Here is a 13,610-nt window from a genome sequence, read left to right as displayed (position 1 = left end):
CAGCCTCTTGCACAACTCCCATCATCCCTTCTTTCTTCTCCCCACCCTCCCAGGCCTGGCTGTGGCAATGGGAGTCATTTGATGGAAACAGGCTCCAAGTTCACACCAGCAAACTACGTAGATCTTTTTTTAAAATTTTGCCTCTTTTACTAAAATCAGAAATCATTCAGGTGAATTAATAACTATTTTCAGTAAGAGTAAATTTGATCGAGCGAAGTGAGATTGTATAGCTTTCTAATAAATACAGTCAACATTAGAAACGCTGAGCGTGTGGAAAGGAAGTTTTAGGTTGAAGACTGTTCGTGAGAAGTGAACAACTTTGTTCAGTTTAAGGAACAAAAAGCTCCACAGGCCTCTTATGCCATTTCAATCAATGCATTGGCTGATCCAGAATTAGCCTCAACATCACTGTCCCACCCCACCCAAACTTCCTTGACTACCTTGTAGTTCAAATGGATTTACACAGTAGAATCTGGAACAACAACAAACTATAAGTTACCTCTTTTGGCAATGTATCCAATGCAAGAATATCTTGTCTTAAATATCGAAACCCAAACTTAATGCAGCACTCCAGATTTACATTTTTAGCCCTTTGCATAAAGACCAGCCTTCTATTAGCTTCCTAATTACTTGGAATACCTACATACTAATGTTTGATTATTGTCATTTGTTTTTTTTCCCTAACAAGATGAAGGGAAACAATTGAGTCCTTGTACCTTATGTAAGTTGGTGTCTGCTTAAAAGCATTCTCTCGCTTCTTTTCCCTGTCTCTTATTCACTCCCTTTCTTTCCCTCCCCAATGCACAGGATATTTTTAATGCCGTCATCAAGCAAAATCCTTTCCTGGTGTACCAGCTTCCCTGCTTCTGGAACGTTCAGCTGTCGGATCACACGCGCTCTGAGCAGTGCTACAAGGATGTGTCAGATCTCAAGGTAAGGTGTGTTGTTTGCGTGGCTGGTGGCTGGTGGGGCAGTGCCTCTTACCGGCTCGCAAAGACAGATCTGAACTTCAGACAATCGAGACCATGATGGCTTACGGTCTTAATCCATTACAGTGTTAGGGCAAAATTTAAACTGTGCAATGCAACTCTTTCTGCGGTGAGACCATCTCTTTCTTTATCATCCACCTCACTGAAGCCTGACGTGACTACAAAATCTCCAGGGGTGTTTTAAGATTTTGAGAAGATAGTCCCATGAGTCCCATCATATAACTTGAAACTTTATGGCCCGTGATGCTCCAGGTGAAAAATCATCACTTCCCTGCTGATGAAGGGGTTGCTGAAGGGTCATTACTTGGTAATCATCTGCGCTTAAAGGACGATGGCCTTTACTGCATTAGAAGACGGAGGTCACTGAATGGTCTGCAAAGTGAGTTCCGGGTCCACTAATCCATGACTATCACCAGAAGTTTATGGAGTTGGTGCCTTTGCCCAGAGCCGTCTGAAGTTTCTATCAGGTTTGCCATGACTTAGTGTTTCAACCCTTACTTTATCAGATTTGTATCTTGTAAAAGCTTCACATAAAACCTGAAATAGCAAAAGTGTCAATTCTGGGCCTGATTAACTTGTTCTCTGGCCGTTAGGTGAACATTGGACGTGTATTGCACCTATACCACTGAGCTTCAAAACAGGCAGTACAATTGATGAACCATGGGAACGTCGCTAGAACAGAGGGGAAGAATGGGCTTCCAATTAAAAAATCATGTTGTGGAATTTTACTTTATCCGGCATCCACCAATTCCCACAGGTGCCGGATACCGGGGATTTTAAGGTACATGGGAATGATGAGAAATGCGCCCATCCACATCATGAGTGACACGTGGCCTTTCTTTACTTCAGTCTTCTGGTGTTTGGGGGCATTAGCAAAATTAGCAAAGGTTATTAGGAAATGTTTTCCTCCTATCTCCATGTCTATGTAGTAAAACCCCTAGTATCTCGAATTCAAGCCACCGGCAAAAAAAATGGAAGAAAATTTAATATTAAGATTTTTTTAACAGAATAAAATAATAGATAAAAAAATAAGCAAGTTTAAAATCGTTTTCAATTTTAAAAAATCTAGACGTACAGCATGGTAATGGGCCATTTCGGCCCATAAGTCTGTCCCGCCCAATTACCCTACACCCTCGTACGTTTTGAATAGTGGGAGGAAACCAGAGCCCCCGGGGAAAACCCACGCAGACACAGGGAGGACACACAAGCTCCTTACAGACAGCTTGGGATTCGAAACCCAGTCTCAATTTCTGGCGCTGTAACAGTGTTGCTCTAACTGCGCTGCTCTGAAGGAGCACATAAACTTTGGGTGAAGAATGGAGCAAGCATTCAGCCAGCGGAGGGCCTCGGTTGGGCTTTGCTTGTAGCGGCTATTTAAATAAAGTTGTGTGAAACAGTGATGGCGTCGCCCAGGAATGATATCGCTTGCCTTTGAGGTGACTTTCTTAAAGCGTCACTTTATCCCTTTAGTAAGAACTGCCCTGGTCAGGGGCTTTATCTGTAAACTTAAGGGAGGGGAGGCTAATTACTTATAATGTTATAGTTCGCCTTTCAGGCGGCTCTGTGGAGTGGAAGGAACCTGCAGATGCAGTGACAGTTACATGTTTTCAAAGAATGTGACTGAAAATAAAGTAAAATACTTGAAGGTCTATATACGAATTTTGTTCAGTGTGTCTATTTTTGTCTTTTAAACTTTTATTTATAGGTTAGTTAGGCATTGTAAGAATAAGTCTCAAGCAACCAGAAAATACATTTATCTGGCATCTACCAATCCCCATAGGTGCCAGATACTGGGGATTTTAGTGGACATGGGAATTTCGTTCCTCAAAATCCATCCACGATGCAATTTTCAGTGGCGCGAACCCTTGACAAATGTTGAAAAAATGTGGGTTTTTTTCCCCCTTTTGCATTTTATGTTTCTTTAGTCTCTTTTTTTTTTATCTTGCATGAATTCTGGAAGAACAAATTTTTATTCTGCACCCGAAATTTCTGCTGTACTTTTGGATAGCACACAAAACAAACCTTTTCATTGTACCCCAGCACATAAATGCAAACTTGACAGCTTGAAATCTGGGAGCCCTGATCAGCTTTAAAGCACAAGCTGGTCGTTTAGGTTTTTATCTTGCAAGGTGGAGGCTGCATGTGGTTTTCCTGGAGTCTTAGGCAGTGAATGAGAGGCAGGAACTGCAGGGTTCACAAGGTAAAGACCCTCCCTCTTCATCTCCTCTGGTAGACTGGCATAAGGTGCGAGGGGGTGAACGTAGGGTGGAGCACATCCATTGCAGGGGAGGCAAGCTGGGTGGAGGGTGTGTTAGTCCCCATTGCCACCCTCCTTTGCATCATGCGAGGTGGGGGAATCTTGCCTGAGGCGCATTAACCATGTGGTTAGTCCCCAAACCCAGGCTGAGCAAAGGGGAATGGGAAACTGCTGCCAGAGCTGGCTGTTCAGTGCAAACCTCAGCTGGTGCTGTTGTTGGTGGAGTAATCCAAAGGCAGGCTAGCTGGTTTTTTTATTCATCCCTCTCCACGGGTTCGGACCTGCAAATTTGTCACTGGCTAGAGTTAGGTAGAACGTGAAATTGGCTATCTAGCCCCACAGGTGCATCTGTGGTCATCATTAGGATCAGAGAGCGGGGAAAGAGACCCTTCAGATTACTGAGACCATATTACAACACCACAGCACAGGAACTGGCCCCTTTCCCCACAAAATCTGCATCAAACATGATGCCAAATGAAACTAAATTTCTGCAGCTTCCACATGATCCATATTCCTCTGTTCTCTGCATATTCATGTGCCTGGCTGGAGGTCTCTTCACCACTACTATCGTATCTGCTTCCATGTTTACCCCGGCACCCCATTCCACACACCCAAAGCTCCCTGTGGAAAAACTAGCCTCGCACATTTCTGACGACAAGAGGCACCCGGCATTTCTGTATTATAACACTTTTTATTACATTGTGGTGACCAACACGGTTGGTGGATGGGTGAACCAGCTCCAATTGTAACGCATGTGCAGTTAGAGCAGCCTGCACCAAAGATGGCACCGGGAATCTTCCCTTTTCCCCAAAGGAAAGAGCCCACATGCGTGAAATCTGAATTGCTGCCAGTCAGCAACATAACTTCTGGTTCCGAGTAGTGGGAGCAGGTTGCGTCTTTAAAAAGCTTTGGCGAACCAAGTAATAAATCGTCGAGCTTTGGAACGATCCTGTCGACTGCTGACCTCGTTATTTGCTCTGTTAGCATAAACTCTACAACACAACAAAGGAATTTTGAATCTCCCCTCTAGAATTTGACTATTTGGTTTGGGAAAAAGATTCTGTCTACTTTATCGATGTCTTTTGTAATTTCTTAAGCGGCTATCAGGTCTCCCCACAGCCTCTTGTGCTCTAAATTTGTCCAACCTTCCCTTAGAGCTCGTAATCCAGGCACCAGCACTTTTCTATACCTTTTCCAAAACCTCCGCACATGGGGAGACCAGAAATGAAGTATTCCAAGTTCAGCCTAACCTGAGTTTTATATAATTGCAACATGTCCTTTCTTACCCTCGAACAGAATCAGAATTTATTTTCATAGAGCATGCCACAAAATCTGTTGTTTTGCGGTAGCATTGCAGATGCAAGTATTGCTATAAATTAGGTTTTTTTTAATTGAATAAGAGAAAGTGAGGTAGTGTCAGTAGTTCATTGACCCCCACCCTCCCTTCCCACTCAATACCTCACCAAAGGAACACACGTCAACCACCCAATCTACTTGCATGGCCACTTTCAGAGATCCATGGACTTGGATCCCCGCAAATCCCTTTGTTTTCAACTCTTTTCCCCCCCCCCCATTCCCATCCACTCACTCCAGATTTTACTCCTCGTCCCCACACCAGGGCACAGAGTATGGCGGTGAATTAGCTATCAGAAGACACTCGCATTCCTCTGGCCCTCCCACCTCCCCCGTCAAAACAGAGGTTGCAGAAGAATGCGAGTCGAGTCAAGGAAAGGGAATTTGGTTTGACTAGCTTTTCACTTACTTGTTCCCTTTGATTTAGAGCAGTTTCATAATTCATGTGTTACCTTGCACCACTGAGCATTTGTTATGAAAGCCATGTTACTGCAGGACCTGTAATTTAACCTCTTGGATAAGCAACAACATTAACTCGATATTGAACACACTAGTTGTTCCCATAATTACAATCCACTCAACCATTTGAGGGAGAGTCATGGTGTAAATTTAGGGAAGAATAATTTAAAAAGGACCTTTAAAATTATTGAAGTGTGTAAAAGCCGTGACAGAATAGTTGGTTTAATAAATGTTGTATACAGGTAAACATGGAACCAAATTGTACTATACTGTTTTTCTTAATGAAAGCATACAACTGGAACCAGTCATTCACCTGTGCATCAAAGGAGTGAGAATTCAAACGTTTTGTAGGCTTAATCATCACTTGAGATGAGATGTTCAGGTAGGTGCTACGTAATCAGTATGTTAGTCAAATGCAAAATTGGTGTCCCATCTGTTGAATTCGATAGGCTATAAAATATCATGAAACTGGATGCCCTGATGTGCACTCCTTTTTTGATTGTGTTACAAGCCCAGAGGACCCCAAAACCCAGCAGCAATAGATATTCATCAAGACAAATGGTTACTTAAACAAAAGTTGATTTTAATTATCTTTAACAGAATCACACTTTAACTTATCCCTATTGACTTACCCAACCTAACTTAACCCCCTTCTAATTGCGCATGTGTATGTAATGTGTGTGTAAGTTCAGAAAAGTTCTTTGGTCCACAGTCCAATCTCACTTCTCATTCCTCCAAGTTCACTGGTTGCAGGCAATTCTTATACTGTGCACAGAATTTAACATTTATAAAGTTCACCAGGCTTTGCTGCTTGAAAGGTAAATGGTTACTGCTCAGGACAGTTCTTGTTGGTTTTCAGAGAGGGATTTGTTGTACGCTGGACACCCACAACTGATTTACTTCCATCATCTTGCTGAAGAAACTTGCACCCTCAGGGTTCTCCAGATGATAACCTCTTTCTTTCAGGTCACCACAGAGTTCCTTTTTGTTTCACTTGTTCCAAGTGAAACATTAGACAGCCTGTCCTCTCCTCTTGCATGAACCACAAGGACTTTGACCAGGCTGAGCTAAGAACTCACAACCCGTCTTCCAAATGGGGTTTTCCACAAGCTTGCCAGCTTGTCCTGTTCCAGTCCCAGCTGCTGTTGCTGACTGTAGAACTGATCTGTCTCTCTCTCTCTCTCTCTCTCTCTCTCTCTCTCTCTCTCTCTCTCTTTCTCCCCCAGAGAAAAGTCTGTTTGCCTCTCTCTGCTTGCAAAACCACATGACTCCCTTAGAACAGCAAGTTCCACTCCAGACAGAATGCAGCTCCGACAAGTTCTTTCATCTGTTGCCTTTTTGTAAACAACAATCCATTCATAAAGTCTCTTGGGTGCTCCTCAAAACTTCTGCCAAGATGGTTGGCCCCGACATGTCTAGCATGGGCCAGAACTCCAGTATTTTAAATAAGATCTGTTTTCAAAGTGTTTGTATGTGACCTACACTAAAAATCCTGCCCCAATGTTTCTCCCAAAAACATATCTATCTTCTCTGACACAATTGCCAAGAACAGATCATGGGTATCTCATCCGGGACCCTGCTCTGTTGAGTGATGGAACAACTGTGATCATGGATCAGCAATAACCCATTGCATACAAAGTGCTTTGGGATCTCCTGAGAGGGTGGTGGGAAGATAGTTAAATGTAAGCTCTTCCTTTTGGCTTGTTGAAAGTAATCACTTCTGCTTATCATCTCTGAAAGGAATAGAAGGAGCAGTATCAAACATCATCATTTCCTCCTGATGTATTCCCCTTGTCGACTTGTAGGAAAACTCTGATAATCCACTGTCTGATAATTCATAAATCCAGTGGTTGGACATCTGACACTTATCTTTCCTGCCCTGATGTCCTGATTCACACATTCCTTTTCAGCTTACTTGGTTTGCTGGACTGTAATTTATTGTACAATATCTTGAAGAAAGCAAATTAAAAGAGTGTTGAAATAGTAGTGGAAATAACATCCGATAGACCAGCAAATCGACTGATCCGGCCCCACCTCTATTCCCCGAGAGTGCAGAATTTTCCAAGTTTACTTTGAGTTTGGGGGAAAAAAGTGATTTATGGCCCCATGGACGACACTCGTATTTTGCATAAGCAGAGTATGCTCATTCGCACAACTCAGAATGCCTGGGTTCAAACCCCAGACCGTGGAGTCTCAAATCATGGGATATCAGGTTGGCAAGCCCAGCTGTAAGAATGGCCACACTTAGCATCATCGAGATGAAGCCAAATTATTGTGTCTTTTTGTTCCAATGATTTTACGGTCCAGATGTGCGCAGCCTCGCAAAGGGGACAGGGGATTGCGCTTGTAAAAATGTACATCTGTGGGTAGAAACTGGTGAACAGAACTAATCATCCTTTCAAGACAATGTTGGCCTGAATGGAAAGGATTTGAGCTCAGCATTGACCAGTGTTGAGCTTGTTTGTGACTTTAATCTGGAATGCACTCGGGAGCAAGAGCTTTCATAATCCTAAGCCATTCTAATTTTATTTTTAATACTTTTTAGCCAATTTTATGAGAGACTGTTCAGATCTGGTGATTTAACTACACAAGTTTATTCTCAAGAGCAGCAGGTATTTCATCTATCATTTCAGCAAGTGCTCTGATCAAATCCAAGGACTCAACTAACGTTTGTCACACCGCTCTTGATAGATAATCATAAATTTGATTATGTATGACTTGCATGTGTGAGTTTAGCTGCGGTGCAGAGAAAAAGAATGGACTGTCATTTTGAACAACATCATTCATAATATCTGGTTTATAAACTCGTATGGCTTTTACAGCTCTTTTGTTCACCAGGGGTGATAGCTGCTGGGAAAGATGAACTGATTGCTCAAGTTAACTGGTGTGAAATTAGACTAGACAATGCCTGTTGTTTAGAATGGAGTCCAGGTGTATTCATGAAATTATGAGAAATCTGCCCAGGACACTGTAGTTATGCATTGATCATTCACTGGGCTCTTGGAGAGTAAGTTTGGGAAATCAACGTTCAGTTCTGAACCATAATGAAGAGTGGGTGCATTCTCACGTGAGAGTTGGGAGGTAGTGGCTGGAACTCGAGCTGTTTACCCCAAATGCCACTTGCAGAATCAAGTTTCTATCTTGACCTGAGGCCATTTAACTTTCACACGTACATTGTGGGGCTCAGTTCTATTTGGCACCAAGCCTTTTTAACAAGGTCATGCGCTAGTTTTGCATGTGAACATACACCAAAAATTAAGCAACAGGGAACTGGTGGCCATTCCATCCTGAGCTGCAGACTTTTCTTGTGAACTTGAACCTGAAGGGTTGTTATAAACATCATTATGGTTCAAAGATTCCTTTGGCAGAAGGACACCCGTTGTTACTTGGTCAGACCCAAAGCAATGTGCTCCTATCTTGATTGCCTCTTAAGTGGCCCAGCAAGCTGCTGGGTTATTTCAAATTCACTATAAAAATGTACAAGAGCAATTAAGATGAAAGTGGATTTAAATAGACAAATAGATGAGAAAGATTGAATGGAATTACAGAGATAATATGACAAACGTTGGTTCAGTATCATTTTTTACATCAGTTATATTTGACTTGTCAAAAAAATTTTTTTAAATTGAACCCGACATTATCAGATTTATGTTTTCAATGTGGTCAGGAGATTTGGATCATTTTTGCGTTCTACTTGGAAGTGTCCTAAAGTTAAACATTTTTGGTTGGAAGTTGGAAATTTTTTTAGAACAAATAACAGGGGGGTTAAGTTCCCGCAGGATCCGATGTTATTTTTGTTGGGTAATATTATGACTATAAGACCTAAATTGAAATTAACTATGTATCAAATTGAATTTGTACCTATTACCTTAGCTGTTTCTGGGAAGTGTGCAGCTATTATTTGGAAATCAGATACAGGTTTAGAGATTGAGAGATGATGTGCTGAACTACAGAGCTATAACCTACTTACAGTTTATGAAATAAAGATCAGATATTTTGGAAATTGTGGGTATGAACATTTAACAGACTCCACCTCTTGGTAACCAACCGCCATTAACTATTGTTAAAAACTTCACGATGTTTAGTTTATCCCCTTGACATTCTCCAGTCTGGCTTTTCCTCTTCTTTTTCTCTTTTTCCTTTTTGGGGGTTTGGGGAGGGAGAGAGGGGTGGATTTTGTACACCACATGTGTAATTTTTGTTTTTTTTTATTAAATGAAATGTATTTACTATTGTAGTTTAAAAATGGTTAAATAAAATATTTTTTAAAAAATGTACAAGAGCACAGGATCCTGGCCAACGTGGCAATTGCCTTAGCACGATATTAGTCCAACCCAGTCCTGTTAACCCTGCCCAGCTATCCTCACCTTCAGTCCGGCCCCTACCAGAGGTCATACAACATCCCACATCTGTTAAAAGCTCCAGCCAATATTACAGACTCCTCCATTGCCATCTGAGGACATCAGACTTGTGAATGGTTGGAGGATTAATGGTCATGGTGAACAGGTGGCCAAATGGAGCTGAGTCCATGGCCAAATCAGTGTTGATTGGTAAAGAAGGTTCACCAGCCTTATGGCCAACTCCTGCTCCTGTTGACACAGTTGCAGTAAGAATTTCCTCTTTTTGTTCTTCAAACCCCGTGGAATAAAAAGTAGCATTTCCTTCGCCATCCTGCTCACGTGCTGCACCTGTGCGTTTCCGTGTTTCATGAGCAAGTAGTCATCAGTGCCTTGGTTTTGCAATTTTATATAATTTCTATAGAAGCAAACAGTCCTGCTGAAGACCACACAGACAGAAAGGGAATGAGTGAGTGCCATTGGGTAGGGAGTTCTGATTATGTATTGCCTGAGTCCCCAGGGACTGCTTTGCCTAAGAATCTAAGAGGAAAGAATTTGCTTATGGGAGTGGGACCACATGCCATTGAGCTGACACTGACTCGGGGTGGGGTGGTGAATAGCCTTCGTGCTGTGATTCCCGGTATAACCATGCCCTGATGCGCACTGAACTAACAATGGCAATAAATAAAACCAGCCCATGTGTCCTCTGGCTCAAGCTCTGTGGCTTCTCCTTTCCAATCTGTGTACAGGTTGTTAAGAAAGACGAGAATTTTATGGTCTATTTTTCATCAGCTCCCCTTGATAGTTAATAATATCACGTCAGGAGTTGTGAAGAAAGCCATTTGAAGGGATGTATTTCCTTCAAAACAACAAATGCTGACTGTTAGCATTTTGCTCCTCCACTTTCCCATCCGTTATGACAAAGCGACCGAGCTAATTTTTCCTCAAGCAGCCTTAAAAGAACCAGAACTCTCATGCATTCTGCAGCTAAATGTCAGTAGCAGCATAACATAACGAAGCAAACCTCAGGACCTCCTGCATTCATTACATTCAATTTAAAAAAAGAATCACCGTATGTGAATGAAACATCCAAATTCCATGTAGATGTATTTGCTGATCTTACTGGCGGGCGACCACACACAAGGCTCTTCTGGACCAACCTGCAGTACTGATGCATGGCTGGGTATTCTGCAGTGAGTGATCTGCTTCGTGTTCCCTTTCACTCCGCCAGCCCCGCTAGGAAGTGGGTAAACCTACCGGCCATGCAGTACCCAGTAAGCCATTCGCACTAGAACATGATTTACCTGGTTCATCTGGATCTCTTGAATTTAAGGGTGGGGGGGGCATCTCGAGCAACGAATTACGTACTCGCAGGGCAATGAAATCGCAGTGGGAATAAAGTACATATGTGCTCAATGTATAAAAGACAGTGGGGAAAAAATGTGCGCAATTTCATAAGGCATACACGCTCGTGGATTGGTGAAATTCGTTGCCACACACCGCTATGGAGGCTCGATCAATGGGGGAGTTTAAGGGGGAGATTGATGGGCATCTAATTAATCAGGGTAGCAAGGGATATGGGGAAAAGGCCAGAATTTGGAACTAGATGTCAGAACAGTTCAACTCAGGGTGGATTTGCAGAGCAGACTCGATGGGCCGAATGGATCTTGTGAATGTATAAAAGACCATGGGACCATGGGAAAATCTACCGCAGTGGGCTTCAGACTGTTCAAACTTGGAACAAACCCACAAAGCAGCTTGTCACTATTCCCTAAACGATAGCGTTTAAACAACTATTTACATAGCATTTACATTGTATTAGGTATTATAAGTAATCTTTAAAGATTTAAAACACAGGTATGTACTGACAGCCATGCTGTAAAATATAACTGTGTAGTTGGTGAGGCTGAAAGAGCGCGGCTGGAAGGGCTGACAGAGCGCCACTGGTGGAGCTGTCAGCATTTACCTGTGCTTTAAATCATCTGAAGATTACTTATAACGAGACCAGACTGACGCAAGCACGTAGGCTCTAATGTCATTAATCGTACCCGGTAATTCGAGTAGACCATTCACACCACCACAGAGTGATTAACGAGTTCACTCGGCCAGGCTCTGATTCTGCCCTCCCCCCTCCCCCCAACAAGAATCAGAGCCTGGTTGATTTTTACTCGCCCTGCCCTATCAGATTACCCACTACGGACCTGCTAAATTGGCTGGTTCAACCCACTTTATTTGGGGTGTGAACGGAGCTTTTGATGAGGATATTGGAATGCTCTCCATTTAACCAGATGCAGGCAGTTCCAGCAGTGTTCTGTAGGATAAAGCAAATGGCCTGCACCAACACTTTTATGTTTACTCCTTCCTCTGCCCTCATGCCTTTGACCTCTCCACACAACCTGATCAGGCTACTTCAATCCTGCCCCTCCAGAAACTCCACCAGATGCCCTCAAAATGGAAATATGTCACTGTTCCTTCACGGTCATAATCACAGAACTCCCTACCCAAGGGCAGTGTGGGGCACTTTCACACCTGGAATGCTGAAGTTCAAGAAGGCATCTTCTCGAGGGGAATTCTGGCCTCAGCAGCAATCCCCGTGGCCGCAAGTTAATGCAGACGGAGAATGGAATGTAGCAGACGTAATCGGATAATTAGGTAGCAGACGTAATCGGATAATTGCCTTGCTTCAATTAAACCATCGACTCATACTGGTTTCAATTTGCAACGTAAAAATATGCACACCAAATGGACCATGGATAATCTATTATAATTTTATGGGACCATGGACGTATATGCGGTCGGATGTTGCCCGAACGGATGTTATGCGGCGCGTAACTATATTGAAAAAAAAACTGTGATCCCTTGTGGAGAAAAGTTCAAGAGCTGCATGTGCTACCCTAGCTATGGCAGAGCTGAAAATAATCTCCCTCTCCCATCCAATGGATGATTTGCCATTGAAATCATCCTGGTCCCGATGCCTTCTCTCGTTCCCCTGCCCTTTGTGCATGGTAATCTCAAGTGATGCAGCGCGGAAGCAGGTCCTTTGGCCGCTAAGTTCTTGTCGACCGTCAAACTTCCACTTATCCCATTTAATTTCCCCCCACATTCCCATCAACGCCCACCCGGATTCTACTCCTCGCCTACACCACAATGTACCCACCTACTTGCATGTCTTTGGGGTACCTAGGATACCTGGGGAAGCCATGAACTAACAGAGAGAATGCAACCACAGTGGAGGTGCAACATTTATCACTGGAGTTGTGGGGCAGCAGCTACTCTCATTACCCCGCTGCACTGGCCATGCAGAAACAAGCCCAAAAGTCATCGAGTCCATTCGTGCCATAAAATCTGACATCTCTTCTTCCAGAGAATGTAGAAGAGAGTGGAACTTAACTCTGCTTTCCTGTAAATAAGGAAGGAATCTCTGATCTGCTCAAGCCTGTGCAGTTCAAATCATGTGATGACTCCATCATGGGGAGGCATGGCCAACGTAGTGGTTAGTGGAGCGCTGTTACAACATCTGTGACGTGGGTTCAAATCTGGCACGGTTTGTAAGGAGTGTGTGCAGGGTTTTCTCCGCATGCTCCTGTTTCTTCCCAGCCTCCAAAATTGTAGTTTGCAGATTAATTGGTGACTTTGGACAGCACAGGGCTCATCTGTCAGAATGGCCTGAATCTCTAAATTTAAAAAAAAAGTAAATTATCTTAAAGTACAAATTTGTGCTTTCCTCGAAGCATAATCATCAAGAACTTACTTCAGCCGTAAGATGGATCGGGACAGTTATTGTAATGATTAGCACAATGCAATTCCAGCGCCAGTGATCTGGGTCTGAACCCAGCTCTGTCTGGAAACAGTTGGTACGTTCTCGTTGTTACCGGCATGAGTTTTCCCCAGCTGCTCCAGTTTCCTCCCACCATCTAAAAATGTAGGTTAATTGGGGGGTAATTGAGCTCCCAGTTCCGAGCCTCCAATACCATCGGGAAGCTGTTAATGCCTAAGGCAACTTCAGGACCCCTACTTGCCATCGGCACCCTTGTGGATCTAGGGAGTCATGAAAGTCTGCAGACGCTGTGATTGTAGTCAAAACAGAAATGCTGGAGGAACTCGGCTGTCTTGCACGTCCACAGGAGGTAATGATATATTACCGACGTTTCGGGTGTAAGGCCTTCCTCTTTTTTTCCACTCATACCTTGAAGAAGGCCTGAAATGTCAGTAATG

General features: G+C 43.2%; 1 protein-coding gene across 4 annotated transcripts in view; it reads left to right on the top strand.

Annotated features, from left to right (window-relative positions):
• large1 (LARGE xylosyl- and glucuronyltransferase 1) overlaps positions 1-13,610 on the top strand; it is a 383,521-nt gene that overhangs the window by 279,586 nt on the left and 90,325 nt on the right. For all 4 annotated transcript variants that reach the window (XM_069903185.1, XM_069903181.1, XM_069903182.1 and 1 more), the window contains exon 9: positions 808-933. In XM_069903185.1, coding sequence (XP_069759286.1) covers positions 808-933 — 126 coding nt within the window. The remainder of the gene's footprint in view (positions 1-807; positions 934-13,610) is intronic.

This window comes from Narcine bancroftii, chromosome 11 (genome assembly GCF_036971445.1).
Source record: "Narcine bancroftii isolate sNarBan1 chromosome 11, sNarBan1.hap1, whole genome shotgun sequence".
NCBI classification, from domain to species: Eukaryota; Metazoa; Chordata; class Chondrichthyes; order Torpediniformes; family Narcinidae; genus Narcine; species Narcine bancroftii.
The sequence above is the reverse complement of the archived record's forward strand: the minus strand, read 5'-3'. Positions and strand labels throughout refer to the sequence as shown.